At 40.3% G+C, this 23,833-nt stretch overlaps 3 protein-coding genes and 1 pseudogene across 3 annotated transcripts; all 4 read right to left on the bottom strand.

The window, feature by feature from the left end:
* LOC122650675 lies at positions 1–828 on the bottom strand. The gene is made up of 3 exons (XM_043844070.1): positions 727–828; positions 508–622; positions 1–134 (listed from the first exon to the last, which is right to left on the bottom strand). Exons 1-3 carry the CDS (start codon positions 826–828, stop codon positions 1–3), a joined length of 351 nt encoding a protein of 116 aa, XP_043700005.1.
* Positions 829–5,593: 4,765 nt separating this feature from the next.
* Positions 5,594–10,186, bottom strand: LOC122651356 (annotated as a pseudogene).
* A 2,010-nt stretch (positions 10,187–12,196) lies between these two features.
* LOC122650673 (quinone oxidoreductase PIG3-like) lies at positions 12,197–14,266 on the bottom strand. The gene is made up of 5 exons (XM_043844069.1): positions 14,208–14,266; positions 13,372–13,529; positions 13,176–13,283; positions 12,834–12,992; positions 12,197–12,414 (listed from the first exon to the last, which is right to left on the bottom strand). Exons 1-5 carry the CDS (start codon positions 14,264–14,266, stop codon positions 12,203–12,205), a joined length of 696 nt encoding a protein of 231 aa, XP_043700004.1. The 3' UTR covers positions 12,197–12,202.
* Positions 14,267–18,026: 3,760 nt separating this feature from the next.
* LOC122650672 lies at positions 18,027–23,225 on the bottom strand. Its single transcript, XM_043844068.1, has 5 exons — positions 23,037–23,225; positions 22,108–22,326; positions 21,807–21,999; positions 20,761–21,402; positions 18,027–18,169 (listed from the first exon to the last, which is right to left on the bottom strand). Exons 1-5 carry the CDS (start codon positions 23,223–23,225, stop codon positions 18,027–18,029), a joined length of 1,386 nt encoding a protein of 461 aa, XP_043700003.1.
* Between the last annotated feature and the right edge of the window lie 608 nt (positions 23,226–23,833).

The following is a 23,833-nucleotide window of genomic DNA, read 5'->3' as shown; positions in this document are numbered from 1 at the left end:
TTAAGATATAAAAGCAAGAGCCAGACCTTTCCCTCCTGTTTCTTCCTTCACCCGTGCAGCAAAATCTTCAGTCTTATAATTGATGCAGACAGCGGTTCCAAGATCCTTGCAGAAAGCCAATTTCTCCTCACTCCCTAGTAGAGAAAAAACATTTTAACAATATGAGAATAATGGATAATGTAGATACTACACACACAAGTTCTAAGGTTTAGTACTGTTGGACCTGTAGTGACAAATGCCCTCACTCCTTGGTGTTTAGCTATCTGAATTGCAAATGTGCCGATTCCACTAGATGCACCATGAATCTGAAAATAGTTTAATTTGGCCTCAGTTCATATATAACTTTTGCTGATGAAGTAGGCAAATGTTGCAAATCTGATCAGTTGGACTTAATTTTTAAGTCCCCAATAGATTATATGGGTCATGCGCTAATCATTCAGGGGTTTTATATTGTAATGGGCCACTTCCAATTCCTCAAATCAAATTAAAGAAGAAACAAAGCTGTACCTTCCATTTCCTTCTCATAAAAACCATGAGGTATCCGACCAATATATAACTCCTTGGCATTATTATCAACTGGAGTTTGATCAGGCAATTTCCACCTAGGACCACCCTCTAATGGCTTCATATTTCAAACAAGAAAAAAAAATAATAGTAGTTTAGAATCAATAAAAATAGAACGGGAAAAAGTTCTTCAACACAGACAATGGCCAAAAACCGACATACCAAGAAATCAGCATCTTCACTTTTTTTTTTACTAGAAACAAGTAACTGAGATGAAGCCTTTTTTATTTTCTTCACCATATCCTTCTTTGCTTTGGCACGCATCTTCCTACAACCAATTTATAAGGGGAAAAAAAGATTTTTACAGTCTTTCACATGAGAGCTTAAGGGAACAGTGAGAGAAAATACAGTTTCCACAAGTGAATATAATCTTGCAACAGAAACTAACCATCTCCAGAGGAAGGAAGTATGGAGAGACGGCAGAAACAACAACAAAGTAAGCAAACGAATGAGAAAAAAAAATGAGAGGAGGTTCTTACCTTCCTGTTCCAATTAACGCCTCTCCCCTCCTTTGCGGACACTTTTTATCAGTTCCGAAGTAGCAAGTGAGCAAGCAAAGAGAAAGCACAATGGGAGGCGATGTAGTTTTAAGAGTTAAAAAAGGGGAAGCTGTAGCCCTACAATGTACAGGTAGTCGAAGCCAAACCGCCTTCAGATTGACCTGTCAGGTTTAGATTTGCCTAGGTCTAGGACTAGGAGTGTCAACTGGCCGGTCTCGGTCGGGCCAAAGGGTGTCAATCGGCTCATTTTGGTTTGGTTCAAATACAATGTAGAGACCAAACCAAACCGATAATAGGAACACGAATTTTAAACCACAATCGATTTTACTTGGTTCGATCGGTTCAGTTTCTTAATGAGTTTTAATTTGGTTCCATATTCAATTTAGATCCTACTTTAAATGTTTGTGCCTACTTTTTCCTTCTTCACCGGTAAAAATCCATATTTGTTAGGATCATAGTCCATCAAACTTTTTTTAAACAATAAAAAAGAATAGAATTTATCATCCACCTTTGATTGAACAACTAAAAAATAATCTAATTTTATCTTGTTTCTTACTCGGTTGGAAAATATGTAATGCAGTTCAGTTTAACTTTCAAGCATGAAATCGAAATCAAACCGAGCCGACAAAAGATTCCATGTTTTGAAACCATAACCAAACTGATTTATTTTGGTTTGTTTAAATGACTGGTTTGTTTTGGTTCTAAATTGACACCCTTAGTCAGGCTTGATTGAGCCACACCAATCCTATCACTTGCACTGTGACCTTCGATTAGAGAGTCGGACCTGTATAGGTCAGGCATGGACACGATTAGTATCTATCAATAGGTCAGTCGATAGCAATTTCTAATTGGGCTAGCAATAATCAGGCTAAATGGGTTGGTGCAGGAACACTTCCTTGGACCGACCTATATCCGTTGGGGGAGGCCAAATGGGGATGAACCAAATCCAAAGTTGGGTCTTTTTTCCTGTAGGATATTATAGGATTTTATTAATTTATATTTTAAGATTCTATGTTAAATTTTAATGATTTTTTATTGAAATTGTAGTTAAAATCAAAGTCATAGGAAAGAGGTTAGTTGGTTTGGATTTTCTTTTTTAATTTAAGGAAAATAATTTATTACCTAGGAATATCAAAGGAGTAACGTTGTCCATACATATACATGATTTATGACCTATTCTAACATTATGAGCTAAAAGATGAGTGTGTTGAATAACTCCATAAGTTATTTATGCTTCTTAACAATAAATACAGATTGAAACTAGGTCATAAGGTCTAAAAATGTCATAAAGGATTAGCATAAATGCTCTAGGTCCATAGACTATCTTTTATTGCCATAAGACAATCAGTTAATTCCTGCGAATCAATCCAAAGCTCTACTCTTTGACATCCCAAAGAAAGTATTCCTTTGAGCCTTTGCTTGATTCCTCTTGCCTCGACCTCTTCTGGACTTCCTACGTAGTCAAAATCCATATGTGCAGAATAAAATTGATGGTTGCAAAGAAAAACAACTCCCCAACCCGCCTCATTGGATCCATGCCAGAAACTATCATCAATGATGACGATAATCTGGTTCTCGGTTGGTTGGGATAAGAAAAAGGTTGGGGGGTAGGGCGTGGTTTGGGATTTGGGTCCTCTGTAGCGTGACACAACATGTAGGGCACATCTGACGGTCTACACTGCACGGGTACGGAGCCCAATATATTGGGTTGCGTGCTCATGCGCTGTTGATAAACCCAAAATCACCCTGACCAATCAGGGTCTACCACGTTTTCTAACCCAAGAAGGAAGGCCAGCTCAGGACCAGAACCAAGCAGGAGAACCAAGGAGAGATTCGACCGACAAACCGGACATGGGTGCGGACCACAGACCCCGGGCGCGGACCGCAGGACCCCGGGAGTGGATCTGCCCTAGGCGCGGACTGAACCCCAGGCGCAGACTGCCTTGGGCGCAAACCAAACCCCAGGCGAGGACAGCCTGGGCGCGGACTGAGGGCCTCGGGGGTGGACTACCCTAGGCGCGGACTGAAGACCCCGGGCGAGGACCTCCTCGGGCGAAGTCATCCCTGGGCGTTGTCTCCCTCTAACACGGCGGCGACCACCACCATTAACAGGACAGGTCACATCGCAAAAGACTCTAGGCCACCACCTATCAGTCATGTAGTCTAAAAGGACTCATACACCGGGAACCTCATCTACCACATAGATAGATCTATTCATTAACAACCAAGTCTATTAGGACACTACGTCTCACGAGAAGACAACAACCAAGTTTATCAGGACACTACGTCTCACGAGAAGACAACTACCAAGTCTATCAGGACACTACGTCTCACGAGAAGACAACTACCAAGTCTATCAGGACACTACGTCGCACGAGAAGACAACTACCAAGTCTATCAGGACACTACGTCTCACAAGAAGACATCCAATTAAGGATGAACCCTGCTACTCAGGGACTCTATCAACTACGAGCACTACTCACTATCAACTGGGACTCTCCACACCGCTACACCCCACTATAAAAGGGAAGGTACTCTACCCATCTTGAATATCTTGAATACTATTATTCATCTGTTTGCTCAGGAGATCTGACTTTGGCATCGGAGAGTCCTAGGCAGGAACCACATCGGTTCTCCTTTGTCATCCCCTGGTTCTTTTGCTGGTTATGGCACTCAAAAGACCGCCAAATGATTTCTTGACGCAACAGCTGTAAACCGTCAGAGGTGCGGTACACACTATATCACGCTATAGAAGAGCTCCATGCGGGTGGTTTGTGTTGGAGGAATAAATGTACAAGTGATGGGAAATGGAGTAATTTGAGCTCATTAACCCATCTAGTAATCAAGTGGATAATGGTTAAGGGATTAGGTTGAGTGTGTTGGAAAGCACCGACATTATTGGCTGACCATAAAATATGATGAATGAGATCAAGAAGAGTCGGATTTGATAGGAATTCAGTATTGCCCATAACCTTTTAGAAAAGGAATAGGAAAGAAAGAGATGCCAAAGTGTTTCAGGTTCCACTACATAGAAGTAATAGAATCCGTCAATATTTAGAAACTGATGGAACTAATCCTGTGTAGGGAGAGACCCCCAACAAGGACCTTCCATAAGAAAAGTCTAAATTTGGGATGAATTGGAACTTTCCAAATGGATTTCCAAACAACCTTATACTTCTGATGGTAAGGCACAAGTGGTTGATAGCTGAAGGCTGACGAAAGCTGTGGTTGCCTGTGTGGAAAGTACCCCGGATCTAGTGAAAGGAATGAAAATTTGATCAGGTATTTGGGCCTGGGATAATGGTATTTGGAGAATGGCCTTGGCAATTAAAGATGGGAAAAGTGAACCAATCAACGCATGAATCGATTGATCATGAGTTCATTAACAATTTTAAAAGCCATGTGTGAGACAATAGATGGAGGCATGTTGAAAGAAGAAAGAGTTGGTATCCATTTATCTGTCCAAATATTGATATCTTTCCCACTCGTGCGTGCCAAGGATTTCACGAAGCACCAGAAGAATAGACCTGATATTGTTCCATGTCCAAGACTCTCTAAGAAGAGGACGATTGCAAGAGAGCAAATCTTTGAGAGGAAAAAAAATTTTCCTTAAAATTTGAGCCTATAAAAGATTGGGATTGGTGATGAGACTCTACCCTAATTTAAAGAGAAGGGTTTGGATTCAATTTTATTTTTGAAGTTTGCATGAGAATTTATTTCAGTTTTTTAGAGTTCAGTTAGAAGTCCTTTATTTATGTTCTTTAAATACATAGTTGTACCCAACATAGAGATAGAATTGGAATGAAAGGAAGGCGGACCTTAGCACAACGATAAGGTTGCTCCATTGCAACCATTAGGTTCGAATCGAGAAAATTGTTTAATAGGGTTCACTATGGTACCACATCCCTAGGGTCCACTATGCGGACACACCTTTAAGTAGCATCCGTTGATGCACGAGATCCAAATTCCCCACCCCATGAAAGGTGGAAATCCTGTCCCCATATTGCCAATGTGTGTATTCTCATTGGCCCCTGCATCCATGCAGAGGCCACGCTCCCCCCCCCCCCCTCTCCAAATAGAGAACGCCAACCCAAAATAAATTATGAAAAACTATATGAAATGCCAATGGCACCTATATTAAGATTCGGCACATCGGATTGCCAATTGCATTGCACCACATGGTATCCCTAACTTAATCATATTTTTTTTCTTTATTAATGATACAATTTATTGAAAACGAACCTCATGAGGGAAGTAACAAAAAGAAGATAAAATTTAGATACTAAGATTTATGTGCCTGTGGCATCTCAAGTTTTGTTTAGGAAAAATGATATTGCATTCATGAAATACACTAACATCTGTATTGTTTAACTCCTTAAGACACAACAATTAGAAAAGGTAAAGCTCACAAGATCAACTCCCACACATATGTTCAAGTTCTTAAAGAGGTTGGATTATGTAGACACAGCTATCATGATCAAGGCTGCTTTATTTCTTAGATAATGAAACTCAAAGATAAAATTTTCACATATATCAACTTGACTTTGGTTTTGTGCGTATATGCTGACAAGGAGATTGACCTAATCAAAAGATGCTTATGGAATTAGCAATATCTTTCCAATATGAATGCTGCTTTCCAAGAGCTGGTGAGCCTCTGCTGCTTCGGCCAATGGAAAGGACTTGTAAACAACAGGTTTTACCTTTCTTGCAGTAATTGCCGGCCAAACATTCTTCTCCACCTCACTCACAATCACTACTTTGTTTTCAAGGCTTCTGTTCCTCAAGCCTGCAGCTGCATGAATACGACTTCCATTAGCACTTGTACAACATACTATCTAAAACACGTTAAATGAATTGGATTTAACAACATTAACCAGTTTCTCAATGTAAACGCGAAGAATCAGATTCACCCCTTGCCCAAAACAGACAGTAAGTAGCTTGTAATGCAAAATCTATGTTGCAATTCCCATACAACTACAAGGGAACAAACTCTAGGCCCCACAAGCCCCCACATACCCCCCATTCATGTTCATGCATGAAAAGTGAAAAGACACAGACACCTATTTATATTTCATGACTTGCTTGCTAATTGACTTCAGAGACACACTACATTTGATTACCAACCACATAACCAAGGGTAGTAAGAAGATCCAAACATACATTGTACTGTAAGGCGTCTTGCGAGCAAGCCTACAAGATTCACTTCTGTAACTGCTCCACCCATGAAGCCAATGATAAAAAGCCTACCATCAACACTTGAGGTGTCAAGGTTTCGCTGGAAGTAGGGACCCCCAACACTGTTCAGTATAACATCAACACCTGCCACTGTCCAGTATAACATCAACACCTGCCATCAGACATGAAGAGGCTTAAGTTCCACTCAGTAACCAGGAAGTGAGACTATCCCAAATCTTGCAATTGTCCAGGAATTGCAAGGTTTTCAAGCAAGATAACCATTAGTAGCAGTATTTCATTAAGCCTGTGGTTTGAAATTGAAGTAGGAATTAAGATATCAAAGCAAGAGCCAGACCTTTCCCACCTGTTTCTTCCTTCACCCGTGCAGCAAAATCTTCAGTCTTGTAATTGATGCAGACATCGGCTCCAAGATCCTTGCAAAAAGCCAATTTCTCCTCACTCCCTAGTAGAGAAAAAACATTTTAACGATATGAGAATAATGGAAAATGTAGATACTGCACACACGAGTTCTAAGGTTCAGTACTGTTGGACCTGCAGTGACAAATACCCTCACTCCTTGGTGTTTAGCTATCTGAATTGCAAATGTGCCGATTCCACTAGATGCACCGTGAATCTGAAAATAGTTTAATTTGTCCTCAGTTCATATATAACTTTTGCTGGTAAATGAAGTAGGCAAATGTTGCAAATCTGATCAGTTGGACTTAATTACATTCAATTTTAAGTCCCCAATAGATTATAGGGGTCATGCGCTAATCATTTAGGGGTTTTCTATTGTAATGGGCCGCTTCTAAGCCCGAGTATGAAGGGAGTATGTCCTATACAAGATTTGGTGTTAGCTTCTAGTTTTTATTTTCTGCTTTCAGAAGGTTTAGAGTCTTTAGATCGGATCACTGGATTGAGTCCATATTGAGTTACTATGTTGGGTTGTTTCTATTCTGTTAAAGAACTGTTTATCCAATTCTAGAAATTCTAGAAGCTCTAGAAAGTATATTCAGATTCCCTGGTTCTAAAGTCCAGAAAGTTAGGGACATTTCTAATTTATGAGTTGTACTAAGAATAGAAAGTTTAGAGATTAGTTTTATAAATTAGTGGTATGATATACAATGCAGTGGATTTTGGAAGTAATGAATGAGAATTGTGGAGTTACTGGTGTGCAATTCAATGGAGCTTGTGTGAGCTTCTTGTGGTTAAAATCCCAGGGTCATTGCCTGGTTGAGTTGTTTTTTCATGGCTGCTGTTCCTACTTTCATATATTTTATTTTAATCTTATTCCAGTCATTAAAAATGTCATTCAATAGTAATTTATGTTGCCTGTGATTGCTATGTTTTGAAGTTTGGTTTTAGACCTCAGTTCATATGTATTCTTCTCCATTCACTTCAGATCTCTTCTGCCATTTCCTGTTAACCCATCCTGCTGCTTAACTCCATTGAAATCTGTGTTCAGACATTGTTTCATACCAATCCAGAGTTCATACCCTGTTCTGGCTGACACCCTCTTCTAGGCCAATCACAAACTTCTGACTTCTGAGGTTTCTTTCCGATTCCAGTCACTCATTGGTCCTAACCACAGGGCTGCTCGACCTTGAAATCAGCCAGCTTACCCCTGGTTATTAAGATACTAACAATCTTCTATTCTGCCCTGGTTTCTGTTAAAATCCCTTACAGACCTGATCGTGCCTTCCTGAAGTTGAGAGAAATTTTCCATATTCCGTCCACTCACAGGTCTGAGCCCAAGGGTGACTCGATCCAAGTTTCAACCTTCTCTGATTTCTGGATGCTTAGATATCAGAAATCTATTAAATCTGTCTTGTGCTAGCACTTGTTGTATTCCTTAAGATGGGCCCTAATTCCTTAGTTTAGAGTTAGGTTTTCTGAGCCGCCACTAGTAAAATGGTTTTCAGTCCATATGCTTATGCATGCATCAGTTATTCACTATGAGAGAGATCTAACAGGTTTCATCAGATGCATTTACACACATGCTTACTCAAAGGGTACCTTCGCTCTCTACTTTTTTCTGTGAAGAAATTGATACCAACTTTCTTACAGACCAATTACAAACAGTACTTTAATAGCAACCCATTTATTGAAGCAGATATTGTAAGAAATAAATGGATGTATATGGCCCTTGATAGAGTTCAATAGCAGAAACAAATTTGAATTTTTATTGACCACCCAAAAGTTGTCTGTCATTTGTATGAATATGGATAGGTCTTGGCCATTTCTGAAATTGGTGACCTTCAGTTAAGACTTTCTTCCTCCCATGTATTGGAACAAATATTACTTAACATTATGTTTGGCTTCGTAGTTTCAACAAACAAGGGAAAAAATGGAGATATTTTCCAGATTTATATGAAATAAAATAAGTGATCCCTGCTCAGTATTTTCCAGCTTTGCGGGGCAAAACAATTCAATTTCACTAGATATGCAACCATGAAAAGGTCTTGAACATCTTCTCTCTCTCTCTCTCTCTCTCTCTCTCTTTCTCTCTCTCTCATATGAATAAATGAATGAAAATTACCACTTTTTACACCATCATATATATATATATATATATATATATATATATATATATATAACATGCCCAGAAAAAAATTGATATGAGGACGTACCAGGAATGTTTCCCCTGCAGACAGCCGACTCATCATAAAATCAGTTGACCAGACAGTGCAAGCCACCTCAGGAAAGGCAGCAGCATCCTTCAAAGAAACGCCTGGTGGAACAGGAAGAACTTGTCCAGCAGGTACAGCTACTTTTTCGGCATAGCCCCCTCCGCCAAGAAGAGCACACACCTGAACAATATATTTCAAGAATCATCACATGGCCAAGATGGTGAAAGCAGTTGGCATTTTAGTAACATAGATGTTGGGTGCAGAAGAGGGGACCAGACTGAGGACTTCAAGATTGAATTGTTTTGCTATTCTTGATCACATATCCAGGTTACAGGAAACACATTAATAGTAGTAAACTATGCTTCTTCTCCCATTTGGGAAGAGGGAGGGGGGAAGGAAGAGAAAGCACATTCAAATGTAGGCCATACACGCCCCCCCCCCCCCAACCAAAAAAAAAAAGGCCACAACCCCTTGGGAATTGGCATGTTAAATAATCTGCTTACCTCAATTGCATGATCCTAGGACTACATCTTCTATCGAAAACTTAAATATTTGTGAAATAGTAGGTTCGAAAACTAATTGTGGGAGCCATTAGCAGTAATCCAACATACAGAACAACGTAGCTCTTCAATGAAGAGATGGACAATAAGTATAGACAGAACCAATAAGGGGACTTCAAGCGCAGAGTAGTACTAGGACATCTCCTCCTTTTCTTCTGAACTTGTTTATATTAAAGGTCAAGTTGGCTTAACCCGATAAAGAGAATAAGAACAAATGCAGGATAAACTGACCAAAATATAAGAACAAGAAATCAAGCATCATAATTTGAAGTAAAAAATACTTGGAAATTTATTTACAACAGAATAAAATAAGCAAGTATGAGACAGAAAACAGAAGCCGATGTTTCTGAGTGTTGTTCTAACTCTATTAACATAGACAAACAGTTCTGAACGAATTAAAAAACCTTATCACCGATTTTTCAGCGGGTGACGTTTTTCCCGACAGCTTCGACAATTCCAGAGCACTCAAGGCCTGGATAAGGACTTGCTCCTTTCGGAGGAGGGTGCGATCCTTTCCTTTGAATGGTGTCAGCTCTGTTTACTGCAGTTGCCTCTATCCTAATCAAGACTTCATCGTCTCCGATTTTAGGATTTTCGACTTCTTGCAGCTGAAGAACTTCCGGACCGCCAAAGCTTGTTATTACCACGGCTTTCATTGTTACCAGATTTTATCGCCGGCGAACAGTACAAGCTTTCCACCCAAAAATTTATCCGGCGACTGCTGCAATTAAATTTTAGATTAGGCCAAATAAATAAGGGAAATCTTAGTTTTTGAACCGTCAGATTCAGACTCCGCTCAACTGCTTTATCGTAATGTGACGTAAATGCCCTTATCGTTCCAATCTAATGGATGAAATGCTCGACTGTACATGCCTACATTCTTACTAAATCACTACCCCAGAAGAAAGCATGCTACATTTGCACCAAAGAAAAAAAGAAAGGATGCAGCATGCTACGGCAAAATCGCTGCCTAATGGCATGGCCCCTGCAACAGTGCACCCAATGAAAGTCATGCAAATGCATCAACATGGATGGGATTTTTTATTTCACGGATGAAGGGTGATAATTTTGTGTGTTTCTGTTTTCTCTGAGTCTATCTCTCCCCTCTCACAAAGACATAAGAGAGGAGACATGGTAAAGGCTATGGAATACTAAAAACACTCGTTGATCCAAAATGATCCGAACACATAGCTCCAAGTCAAAGGGTAGAAATTGGGGAATGCTTGGCATACAAGTTGATAGTTGATTGATGCTCGGCCACTTTCAATCTAAGCTCAGTTAGAGCAAGCATAAAGAGAAAGTGTAACTTGAGGATCGTAGATTTGACTGACATATACAACTTCTGGACTAATGTCGGTTTCTCCATTTCAATACAATCACTATTATTAGAGGTGACCATCGTACCATACAGATATTGACGTGATAGATGATCGACGTTACCCTTCGTTCCTAACAAGGAAGCCTCAAGTGACGAGTTTGAGGAGTCGGCACATGACCAAAGTACCTTCCCATGTTAGAGGTCCCAGAAGGCTCAAGAACCACAGTGAATCGTACCAGGGCAAGGATAGGTGCTCTCAGACAGAGTTCGTTTTTCCTTTTTTATTTATGTATTTATTATTTAGTATCTATATTCTATACCCCCTCATTTTCCAAACATTGTTCTATTTTTTTTTAAATAAATTCAAATACAACTTCAAGTATATTTATGTAATTTAAATGTTTTTGCACCCTCAACCACATTATTGAATCGGAAGAATTTTTGCCAATTATTTTTTGAAAAACAACTTATTAGAGGTATCACCTATTTTAGCTATTTTTATAATAGTTCTTGTAACTTAAAAAACAACTAGGGAAAAAGATCTCTATTTGCTGGTGTTTCCTACGCCCTCTTACAAGACAAAGTGAAAGGGCGCCTCTGGACCCAAGGTAGATACCTAGGCGTGCTCATCCATTATTATGTAAAGACCATGCAACCAATAGAGACATCTTGCCCAACCAGTTAGCCCCTCTCTTTTCTTTCTCGCCCTCTCCCCAAGTATTATGTGCATAATCAACCCAAGTGATGATAGAGAGTACCATTCCTCATGATTGACAAAGTAACAAAAAAAATTGCAGTTCACTAAATCATCACTGAGTCAAATCTATTCCAAATTCTGTTTTATATTCATTCATCTATGAATTAAAGATATGAAAATTTCACTTCTAAAAACTTGGTTTAAAGTTTGTAGACAATGCATTCCCTATTTTGACAGTTTCCAAGCTTTCCCTTGCTTTTAAATTTCTATTTCTCCATTTTTTTAAGGATACGCAGAAGACCACAACTGGATCAAGAAACAATTCTCAAGTGAGACCTTTTTTTTTTTTTTGAGGGGGGAGGGGGAGGGGGAGGGGGGGGGGAGGGGTCTTTACACAAATTGAATGCACTATTCTTAGATATACCTCTTAAGTTATGATATAAATACTAAGATGTTGTGGTCAAGTGCATAGCGCACTTGGTAGCTAGTGGTGCGTAAAGGCCCATTGCTATCATGAGGTCTTGAGTTCAAGTCTCCTAGTTCACATCCTACATCACCCCCTACGTATCAAAAAAAAAAAATATATTAAGATGTATGCATTCATGAAATACACCAACATCCTTTCTGTTTTAAGTCCTCAAGATATAACAATTAGAAAAGATAAATCTCACATAGATCAACTCCCACGCATATTATGTAGACACAACCATCATGATCAAGGCTGCTTTATTTCTTAGATAATGAAACTAGAGGTTGGCCTAATCTAAAAGTGCTGATGGAACCAACAATATCTTCCCAATATGCTTGCTGCTTTCCATGAGCTGGTGAGCCTCTGCTGCTTCAGCCAATGGAAAGGACTTGTAAACAATAGGTTTTACCTTGCCTGCAGTAATTGCTGGCCAAACATTCTTCTCCACCTCACTCACAATCACTGCTTTGTTTTCAGGGCTTCTATTCCTCGAGCGCGCAGCTACACGAATACGACTTCCTTTAGCACTTGCACAACATACTATCTAAACAAAGCATAAAATGAATTGGATACAACAGCATTTACCAGTTTCTCAATGCAAATGGGAAGAATCAGATTAAACCCTTGCCACAAACAGAGAGTAGCTTGTAAGTCAAAATCCATGGTGCAATTGCGAACCAACTACAATGGGAACAAACTCTAAGCCCCACAGACCACCACACGGCCCCATTCATGTTCATGCATGAATGGTGAAGAGCTAGAGAAACATACCTATCGATTTTTGTTTAATGACTAGGAATAGACAGGTACGGTTGCTTGCCCACAAAATAATCACTTTAGGATTCTGATTGATTAACTTCAGAGACACTATATTAGACCACCGACCACATAACCAAGGAAAGTAAGAAGATCCAAATTACCTTGTACCGTAAGGCGTCTTGCGAGCAAGCCTGCAAGATTCACTTCTGTAACTACTCCACCCATGAACCCAATAATAAAAAGCCTACCACCAACATTTAAGCTGTCAAGGTTTCGTTGGAAGTAGGAACCCCCAACATTGTCCAGTATAACATCAACACCTGCCATCAGACATGTTGAGGCTTAAGTTCCACTCAGTAAGCAGGAAGTGAGGCTATCCCAAATCTTGCAATTGTCCAGGAATTGCACGGTTTTCAAGCAAGATAACCATCAGTAGCAGTATTTCATTAAGCCTATAGTTTGAAATTGAAGTAGGAATTAAGATATCAAAGCAAAAGCCAGACCTTTCCCTCCTGTTTCTTCCTTCACCCGTGCAACAAAATCTTCAGTCTTATAATTGATGCAGACATCGGCTCCAAGATTCTTGCAGAAAGTCAATTTCTCCTCACTCCCTAATAGATAAGAAACATTTAACAATATGAGAAACATGGATTATGTAGATACTGCACACACGAGTTCTAAGGTTCAGCATTGTTGGACCTGCAGTGACAAATACCCTCACTCCTTGGTGTTTAGCTATCTGAATTGCAAATGTGCCGATTCCACTAGATGCAACATGAATCTGAAATTTTTTTTCATCTGTCCTCAGGTCATATATAATTTTTGCTAGGTAAATGAAGTAGGCAAATGTTGCAAATCTGATCAGTTGGACATAATTGCACTCAATTTTAAGTCCCCAATAGGTTATATGGATCATGGACTAATCACTCAGGGGTTTTCTGTTGTAATGGGCCAATTCTATAAGCCCCAGCATGTGGGGACTATGACCTATACAAGATTAGGTGTTAGCTTCTAGTTTTTTATTTTCTGTTTTCTGAAGGTTTAGACTGGAATGAGTCCATATTGAGTTACTATTTTGGGTTGTTTCTATTATGTTAAAGAACTGTTTATTCAATTTTAGATATTATAGAAGCTCTAGAAAACTTGTATCTTCAGATTCCTTGGTTCTAAAGTCCAGAAATTGAGGGACATTTCTAATTTTGAGTTGTGCTATGAATAGAAAGTTTAGGGGTTAGTTTTATAAATTAGTGGTCTAATATAATATGCAGTGGATTTTGGATGTAATGAACAAGAATTGTGGAGTCTCGGGTATGCAATTCAATGAAGCTTGTGTGAGCTTCTTGTGGTTAAAATCCCATGGCCACGGCCTGGTTAAGTTGTGTTTTCACGGCTGCTTTAGGTACTTTCAAAATAATTTATTCCAATCTTATTCCAGTATTAAAAACGTCATTCAATAGCCATTTATGTTGGTTGCAATTGCTCTGTTTTGAAGCTTGGTTTTAGACCTAAGTTCATTTGTGTCTCTCACACTTCACCTCAGATCTCTTCCATTTCCTGATAAACTATTCTTCTGAATAACACCATTGAACTCCATGTCCAGACCTTGTTTCATACCATTCCAGAAACCATCCCCTGTTCTAGCCGGCACCCTCTTCTAGGCTAATCACACCCTTGTGACTTCTGAGATTTCTCTTAGATTCCAGTCGCTAATTGGTCCTCATGAGCCATCGACCCTTTATTTCACTTTAAACACTCACTTGCTTCCAATGGCTTGCAAGAAGTGGAACTAGATCCCAAGCGTCATTTTTGTCTAAGGCTTAAAGTTACTCAGTCATTGCTTGTTACCAACAGGGCTGGCCCATGACTTCCGAAAGAGATGATGAAACAGTGGAAGAGCTACTACCTTCCAGAGCATATCTTGGCCCCATTTAAAAAACATTTAAAGAAAAGGAGCCTAAAGTTGAAGAGAAAACTGAAATAATCAGAGTACACTGTGACGATAAAGAAGAGACGATGCTTGAACCTTCAAAGATAGAAGATCAACATGTAAATCATTCTACTGAAGAGATCCACGTTGAAGAGATCAAGGTAGACGAAGTTGAAGCAGTGTAAGATGTGGCAATGATCGAGAACACTCCACAAGAAATCGTCAACATTCATGATGGTGTTCTTGAAGAGGTAAAGCTCATGCTTCAAGTTTTTGATGAGAATGCTCCCAAAGCTATAGACTCTATGGACGTGACATTAACAGTTGATGTTGATTCAAAGATTGAGCACACTGAGTTTGTTATTCCGTCAGAGTCTTTTGAAGAACAGACTCCTCGCCTTAAAGACTACATTCCCAACTTCAAGGAGCTATCGGAGTTTTGTTACGGTCTTAAGCAAGACAATAATAACACAAAGCTAATCCCTCAAATGTCTAAAACTAGAGGTCGAGTTTTTTCTAGGCTGGGGAGAGTAGGTCCTACCCAACCAGATCATAATTAGTCCACATAAGCCCAAGATTATTGATCTTATTGGGTCAGGCCTATGCCAAGCCTAGGCACAAGCCTAGTCTATGTGTGGAAGGAATGTCTAGAATTATGTTTCACTGTCAATAGAAGGGGTTGCAATGTTAAAAGGGAGAAACTCCATTGTCAAAAGGAAAGCTCCACTGTCAATGGTTGGTGGAAGTTAGGCCAATGTTAGGTGGGACTCTTTGGTCAATAAATTAAGTGTTTGGTGGGAGTTAGGCACATGTTTGGTGACTTTGTCATGATGGGTTAGCCTATAGATAGATGTATTTCCTATAAGAAGAAGAACAAAAATGAGGGGATGAAAGAGATGAGCTTTGGAATTCTATGGCTTTACTGTGAGAGGCAGTTGCAAGGTGAAATGCTTGGCATGGTTGGTGAGATGCTGACCAAGGCTTAGGTGGGATACCCGAGTCATATTTTTTTAATTTTCTTTTTCCTATGTAACATCCACAGAAGGAAATAAATTTGCTTATGAATTCTGTTTCCTATTATGTAATAAATTATGTTATTGATTTTGTTGTTCCTATACATTCGATCCTTGTTGCAATTCATCTCCCGCTGGTCTATTTCACTGGTTCGAGATCGATTCGCATTAAAACTTTTATCCTATCCTTTAATAGGATTTTAATGCAAGAAGAACCCCCACCCCACTTACTCCATAGGGCCTCAAGAGAGATAGGATCTGGAGACAAGGTAGATGATGTAGAGGTAGTAGGTTGGCTGGCCTGATCCATCTCAGATGCCTTGCACTCTTTTAGTGCCTAGTGTAAACTGGAGTGACAGGTCGGCTAGAAGGAGATGGCACCTTAGTGGGGCCAAATGAAAAAGCTCCTTTGTGGGTCCAGGCTCCCCACTTAACTTGTCACTAGAAGAAGAAGAGAGCAAGGATAAAGATTTTGGTGCCGACGTAGGTTTTGACCAGCCAGAAACTGAAATTTGGTCGAAACTGGTCGAAACCTGGTATTTTTTGGGTAAAACTCGACATGTGATGGGCTGGTCAAAACTGATCGAAACTACCGAAACTGGTTGGTTGAATCATGGAGGAAAAACTCAACCGAAACCTGTCGAGTGGTTAACTTGGTTTGGCAGGTTTTCGAGACGAGTTGAAGGGGGATTTTATAAAATTCCTGGATTCGATGGTTTCGACTGGTTTTGACTATATTTTGGTGGTTTCGACACATATGCCCATCGAAACTAGGGGAAACTTGGCTCGAAACTAGGACAGACAGGTATTTATGCTAGAAACTAGGCCAGAAACCAGGACAGACACTTAGTTATGTCTAATATCATTTAAGTAAATGTTTTTGTATTTCATTTACTTAAGATATTATTCATAATAAGCAAATACCCCCCTATTTGAATCCAATAAAAATAGTTAAAAAATCAAATTCCAAAAGGAAAAAAAATCAACCCCCCAGTTGAAGAATAAAAACTGGATTTTCCACGGTAGGTGCAATTTTCAGCTTTCTAATGCTGGGTTTTTTCTCAAATCTAAAAATTCCATAAATCTTAATATGGTAAAACATTGCTAAAAAACAAAAGTGCGATAAAATATTCATTTGTTTTCTGTCCAAAAAGATATTTTCATTCAGAGCGATTTTGACGGCATTCGCGCACACCAAATTAAGTTTGACCGGTACATAACTCCTTCAATATAATCAGATTTAAGCAATCTTGAACTTGTGGGAAAGCTATCAAAACAAAGCTTTCTAATAAATCCAAGATTGCTTAAATCTCATTTATATTGAAGGAGTTATGTTCCGGTCAAACCTTATTCGACACCATGTCCAAGAACAATATACAGTATCAAAGTTGGATCAAAACCACAAGTAATATTTTAGTGTTCTTTATGTGAAACTAATGCATGGATTGGGTTCAAAATATAAAAAATAGGCAGCACAACAAGAATCAGGGCAAAAAAACAACTTCTGGGCCTCAAAACCAAGTTTCGAGTTAGCCTGGAGTAAGTTTAAGGTTTCGACGGAGATATGGTCGAAACCGAGACGAACTCGGTTTCTGGCTGGTCGAAACCTAGTCAAAACCCGAGTTTTAGAACCTTGGGTTGAATTGGTTAAAAATGGTCAAACTGGGTATTTTTTGGTCAAAACTAGTCAAAACTATCAAAATTTCCAAAATATTGTCGAAACTGATTGAAACCAGCCGAAACTTGGTATTTTTTAAAGTCCCCTAAGGTTTCGTCTCAGTTAGCTGCAAAACCAAGTTGTCTCGGTCAAAACTGTAGGTTTCGACTGAGATTTAGCTATGTGGAAGAGAGACAAGGGTACGACAGTCTCAATAATCCTATTTTTAGTTTTTACCCCTAAATAGGGAAGGGAGTGGATTTTCCATGATGGCTGGTGTCAAATAAGGACTAGACTCCCTCTAAAAATAGGCCTGCTCCTCAAAGAAAGTAACGTGCCTCGACACATACATCTTGTGAGAAGAGGAACCATAACAGCTATACCCTTTTTGCCCTAAATCGGGTCTGTCATGCCCCTATCCCAAGCTTATGCCATAAGCACAGTCAAGAGGGTGATTAGGATGACACATGTCACCCCAATACCTGCCAGGATCAACGACACAGTGTCCCAGCGCATAGTCACCCCCAAGGGCCCACCCAAATAAATACATTTAAGCAAAAGGGAATAAATATTCCAATCATTGTCAGAGTTATAAAGTGCGAAAGCATTTAATTACATAAGCAGTTATTGTATGTTCAGCTGTTTAGGTGATAATATAATAGTTAATGTTGACACCAGCTGACCATGACATAACTACTCAAAATATTAATAAGTTATTACAGTAAATGGTTATAACGGGCACAACACCCCAAAAGAATCAAAAGGTGGGGTATAGCACCCCAACAACATCAGTGCCCATAGGCACAATCATCACAGGGCAACCATCACCGTGTTCCTCTGACACGTACTCTGGCTCCTCTATGCCAACACAATTATACTCCGCTGACTGTACATCTAGGCCTGCCAAATATCCATCACCTGCATCAGAATCTAAAAATTGTGTACCCGGGTTAGCTCCACTGAGCCAGTGAGGGGAAAGGGGAATGCACATACATACACAATCACACATAATCCATGATGCATGAAATGTTAAATACATATTTTCCACCTAGCAAACAGTCTAAGTTATGGTATATATGCTACTGTGATAACTCGGGAGACATTGAGGGTCACTTATCCTATCACCCCAGTGAAACCTCAATTATCACAAGGACCTACGCCGGTAGAAGTCATCATGACCACCCAGTGGCAGACCCCGATAGCCGTTACTACCCCTAACCTAGCCTCTCCCACCTCCACAGACATCAGGTGCTCTGACTATCCAACACGTAAACCCTTGTTGGCAAGGGTCGTAGCATAAGGGAGTATAATTCCTAACCACAGATATACTACATGCATTTCTATCATCCCAAGAGGTATTCCGGGTGCATCAATGTCCCATTCCATCTAGCACCCGGGTACCAGCACGACACTTCGCATATAGACTAGGATGGTAAGAAATAAATATAATAATAAGGATTTCGGGTTTCTGGCACCGGCACACTCGGCACCGTGACCCGATATAACAATGTAAAGCATCATAACATCAATTCAGCAATCATATATAGCATGGTTTTATATGCAAATACGACATAGCAAGGATGAATGCAAGCACATAAACCATTATATATTCCATGTGAGTATATCTATAGGTGTATATTTCAAACCCAAACATCACCCAAAACCCACTCACAATTTATTTGTTTGTCGTTCGGCGAGGTTTGCTTAAATACACGTACTCCCGTATAGATTCAGAAGTCTGAGGATGCATGAAAGTAGTGTTAGAAGTATATAGGTGGGTCCCACAAAGGGTCCCAATAGATTAAATAAAGTTTGGGCCAAGACAGCAAGAGCGGATGAAGGAACAGAGTCAGATAGGTGAGTCCGGTCGTGGATCCGTCCAGGTTATGCCCATAAAATCCGTCCAAAACCTAAGACACACCCGAGAGCAACCTGAGCAATTTGGGTTTCGGGCAGATTCATCTAGGTGGGTTCGTTCGTAACTCCGCCCAGAGGAATAGCCATGTTAGGCTGAATGGATTAACGGACGGATACACGACAGTGAGTCCTGTCGTTCGTCTGCTGCCCTTCCTTTGAAAAGCTGCGAAGAGCATCACCTCTAGCCCTTCATTCATGGAACCTTAGGGGTCCTAGGGTTGGGGAGGTGAGCTCAGACCTTCGTTGGAGGTCCAACACACATGGCCCTTCAAGGAGGTAAGGGGATTCAAGGGATTTGGGTCCATTCCCAAGGTTCTTCCCAAACCTAAGCTAGGTTTAAATGCTTAGACAGCTTAAGGGTCATGCAAAGCTATGGATGCATTGAGAACAGGAAATGTGAGTCTCAAAGGAGCATTAACTAGGGTTTATTGGATTTTCATGAGAAACCCCAAGCTTGGAATCGATTTTAAGGGGATCTCCGAACCCGAAAATGGAAAAGAGAGGGAGGTAGGTGAGGTTATTTACCTTAAGGTTGGATATATGGATGATCCTCCACCTCCACAGCTCCATTCAAGTTTCCCTCCACTAAGGCCCTCAATGCTCCAAGCCTCCAACGTTTTGGGTAGGTAGAGAAGTAAATGAGGCTTGAGAGCTAAGTCTTGGTTTTAAGACTAATCTCCCTCTCAGGGTCTGTTTGGATTTAGACCTTAAGGTTAAAACCCATTAAGAGGTTTATTTAGCCAATGAGTCCACCCAAATAGCAAACCCCCAAACCAAGGGAACCAAGGATGAGACCAACCTCGTCCAAAACGCTAAAATAGGGTGTCCAAGGCACAGGGTGTGGGTCCCATGCAAGGAAAACATAAAGAGTCCAAAAATAGCACGGGCGGACTAATGCGTGGATTCAGTCTTGATGAGTCCGCTTATGCATCTATTGCTGCTGTAAAGGTAGAAACTTAAGGAAATCGATTGGGCTTTGGCCCACATTTTAAGGTCAATAAGAGTAGGGTACAGTATCACTCACAAGGTTAATGTCTTACCCTTCGACCGTCACGACGTGTCCTTTGTGATCCCGAATAGTTTCCCAATCGCGATGCTAAGCTCATCATCAAAGGAGGTATCTAACTGTGGGGACATAGGGAACGCCTTCCGATACTCCTCGCTCCATGGACTCGTGCTAGGAGGATGATCGATGAAATCACCATCGATAAATCTTCCCCACTGTCGATTGAGGAACCTCTCCTCCATAGGCAGGCCCGTGAACTGGTCAATGATCTTGTGGCTAGGTTTGACCACAAGTGAAAACAACTCGCCAGCATACACGGCAGCCGAATCTACACATCACACGAGAGAGAAATTATAATTAATAGTAAATCCGAGCACGGGTGTAACAAGGTCAATCAAGTCAATAGACTCAATGACCTGCCCATCTATAATACCGTGCACATAGGTTTTAAGACGCTGCCCATTAACCTATAAAGAGTGCCTTATTTTAAGATTTTGAATGGTAATAACACCATGGGGCGACACTTTAATGATCACAAATGGATCAACCCAACGAGAATGAAGCTTACCAGTAAAGAGGCATAACTTGGAATTGAAAAGCCAAACTTTCTGGTTAACTGCAAAAGACTTATAGACAATATGTTTATCATGAAAAGCCTTTGTTCTAGCCTTATAAATATGTGTGCTCTCATACACATCATTGCGCATCTCTTCCAACTCTAGGAGTTGAAGACGACGGGTGGAACCAGCTTTGACCATATCAAAATTACATTGTTTAATGGCCCACAAAGCACGGTGTTCCAACTCAACAGGTAAGTGACAAGCTTTCCCAAAGACCAATCGGTATGGGGACATGCCAATGGGAGTCTTATAAGCAGTATGGTAGGCCCACAATGCATCATCGAGTCTCAACGACCAATCTTTCCTATCCGGCCTAACTGTTTTCTCAAGAATGCACTTGATCTCCCTATTGGACACCTCTATTTGACCACTGGTCTGCATATGATAAGGCGTGGCAACCTTATGAGTAATAGAATACCTCCGTAGTAAAGCCCCAAAAATCCAGTGCTTAAAATGGGAGCCACCATCAGTAATGATGGCACATGGAAATCCAAAGAGACTAACAATATTGCTCTGTACAAACTTATCCCCCACCTTATGATCATTGGTTCTAGTGGCTAAGGCCTCAACCCATTTGGACACATAGTCTACTGCAACCAAGACATACTCAAAGCCAAAAGATTAAGGGAAAGGTCCCATGAAATCTATACTCCACACATCAAAGATCTCAACAACTAGAATAGGATTAAGGGGCATCATATCTCTATGAGACACATTTTTGACTTTTTGACACTGGACACAATTGCGGAAAAACTCATGGGCATCTCTCAAGATAGTAGGCCAAAAGAAACCACTCTGTAAAACCTTGGTAGTAGTTTTCTTGCCACTAAATTGCCCTCCACATGCAAGAGTGTGACAAAAGGTAAGGATACTATTAAACTCACTCTCGGGACACAGCAACGAATAATCTGGTCCGGACAATACCGAAACAATTTTGGATACTCCCAATAATAGAACTTCAGCTGTGAGAAGAATCTATCTTTCTCTTGCTTACTCCAACCATCAGGAAGCTTCCCAACAGCCAGGTAGTTCACTATATGAGCAAACCAAGGAGAAGGAATATGAACCGCAAACAATTTCTCATTAGGGAAGGATTCTCTAACCAACTCAGTGGTGGAGGGAGACTCAATTAAGATCCTAGACAAATGATCTGCTACCACAATTTTGGGACCTTTCTTATCCCGCTCCTTTAAATCAAACTCTTACAGTAAAAGAATCCATCTAATCAATATAGGTTTGGTGTCTTTCTTGGCAAGTAAATGCCTAAAAGCAGCATGATCAAAATACACCACAACCTTGGATACTAAGAGATAAGATCGGAATTTATCGAGAGCAAACATAATTGCTAGCAACTCTTTCTCAGTTGTGGTATAATTCAATTGAGCTTCTGAGAAGGTCTTACTAGCATAATTTATGACAATGGGTTTCTTGTTGACTCTTTGTCCTAACACAGCTCCAACCGCATAGTGAGATGCATCACACATAATATCAAATGGCAGCGACCAATCTGGGGGCTGGATTATGGATGCTGCACACAATTAAGCTCTAAGGGTATTGAAGGCTTGGAGGCAGGCATCATTAAAGATAAAATGTACATCCTTGGCAAGTAGATTACACAAGGGTCTCGATATATAGCTGAAGTCCTTAATAAATCATCTATAAAAGCCTACATGCCTAGAAAGGAACGGACTTGCCGAATAGAAGTGGGGGGTGGGAGATTGGCAATTAAATCATCTTTAGCCCTATTAACCTCTATCCCCCATTGAGATACAATGTGACCAAGCACAATCCCTTGTTAAACCATGAAATGGCTCTTCACCCAACTCAAAATCGGATTTGTCTCCATGCACCGTTTTAAGACTTTAGTCAATTTTTGGAGACAATCATCAAAGGATGACCCAAATACAGAGAAATCATCCATGAAGACTTTAAGAAACTCCCCCACCATGTCAGAAAAGATAGACATCATGCACCTCTGGAAGGTGGAGGGTGCATTACACAAACCAAAGAGCATCCGCCTAAAAGCGAATGTACCATAGGGGCATGTGAAAGTGGTTTTCTCTTGGTCTTCTAGGCACCCAGACACCTGATTATTACCCGAATAGCCATCTAGGAAACAACAATGGCTTTGGGCTACTAATTTTTCAAGTATTTTGTCTATGAAAGGGAGAGGGAAGTAATCCTTACGGGTGACAGCGTTCAATTTCCTATAATCAATGCATACCCGCCAACCTGTGGTTGTACGAGTAGTGACCTTATCACCCTGGACGTTCTCAACAACAGTGATGCCTGATTTCTTAGGCACAACCTGAGTGGGACTCACCCACTTACTGTCAGAGATGGGGTAAATAATGCTTGCATCTAACCATTTCACCACCTCTTTCTTGACAACTTCGCGCATGTTAGGATTCATCTCCTTTATGCATCCTGGAAAGGTTTAGCCCCATCATCATAGTAGATATGATGCATACAAATTGATGGGCTAATACCCTTCAAATCAGCCACGGACCACCCGATGGCAGCCTTATGTTCTTTGAGAACACCCAACAGTTTGCTTTCTTGATCAGATATCAAGCTAGAGGGAATGATGATAGGTAATGTCTCATTTGATCCTAAGAAAGCATACTTCAAAGAGTCTGGTAATGGTTTTAGCTCTAACACTGGTGGGGACTCAATAGAACTCAATAGTGGCTTCTCACCCAATGGAGGAAGTGACTCATATTTGACAATCCATGAAGGACGGTCTGGAGGAGTAGGGGCATCTAATAATGCATTGACCTCAGTAGTATATGCATCAATATCAAAATCATCACCTCCAAAGAAGGTCAGACACTGCTGTAGTGGGTCATTCGCTAACAACACCGGTATGCACTCTTCTACTACCTCATATATAAGATCAATGGAGAAGCACTCTTCCTTGCGTTGGGGCCCTAAAGAATCATTGAAGATGTTCAATCGGAGCTTCTTATTATCAAAGGAAATATCCATTGCACTTGATATATAGTTGATGCATACATTGGC

This window comes from Telopea speciosissima, chromosome 2, assembly GCF_018873765.1.
Source record: "Telopea speciosissima isolate NSW1024214 ecotype Mountain lineage chromosome 2, Tspe_v1, whole genome shotgun sequence".
NCBI classification, from domain to species: domain Eukaryota; kingdom Viridiplantae; phylum Streptophyta; class Magnoliopsida; order Proteales; family Proteaceae; genus Telopea; species Telopea speciosissima.
This window is presented reverse-complemented; position numbering and strand designations above follow the sequence as displayed.

Bases quoted from the DNA above. Each gene is read 5' to 3' on its own strand.
- LOC122650675 (XM_043844070.1), bottom strand. From the start codon at position 828: ATGCGTGCCAAAGCAAAGAAGGATATGGTGAAGAAAATAAAAAAGGCT. The intron at 623-726 runs GTATGTCGGTTT...TGAAATATGAAG, and splicing joins GTGAAGATGCTGATTTCTTG to CCATTAGAGGGTGGTCCTAG. The intron at 135-507 runs GTACAGCTTTGT...TTTCTCTACTAG, and splicing joins TTATGAGAAGGAAATGGAAG to GGAGTGAGGAGAAATTGGCT.
- LOC122650673 (XM_043844069.1), bottom strand. From the start codon at position 14,266: ATGGAGTTCAATGGTGTTATTCAGAAGAATAGTTTATCAGGAAATGGA. The intron at 13,530-14,207 runs GTGAAGTGTGAG...CCAACTGATCAG, and splicing joins GGAAATGGAAGAGATCTGAG to ATTTGCAACATTTGCCTACT. The intron at 12,993-13,175 runs GTCTGGCTTTTG...GTCTGATGGCAG, and splicing joins GGAAGAAACAGGAGGGAAAG to GTGTTGATGTTATACTGGAC.
- LOC122650672 (XM_043844068.1), bottom strand. From the start codon at position 23,225: ATGAATCCTAACATGCGCGAAGTTGTCAAGAAAGAGGTGGTGAAATGG. The intron at 22,000-22,107 runs GTTGTGGTGTAT...TTTGATTTAAAG, and splicing joins CTTATCTCTTAGTATCCAAG to GAGCGGGATAAGAAAGGTCC. The intron at 21,403-21,806 runs GTAAGCAAGAGA...TCTTGGTTGCAG, and splicing joins GAAGCTTCCTGATGGTTGGA to TAGACTATGTGTCCAAATGG.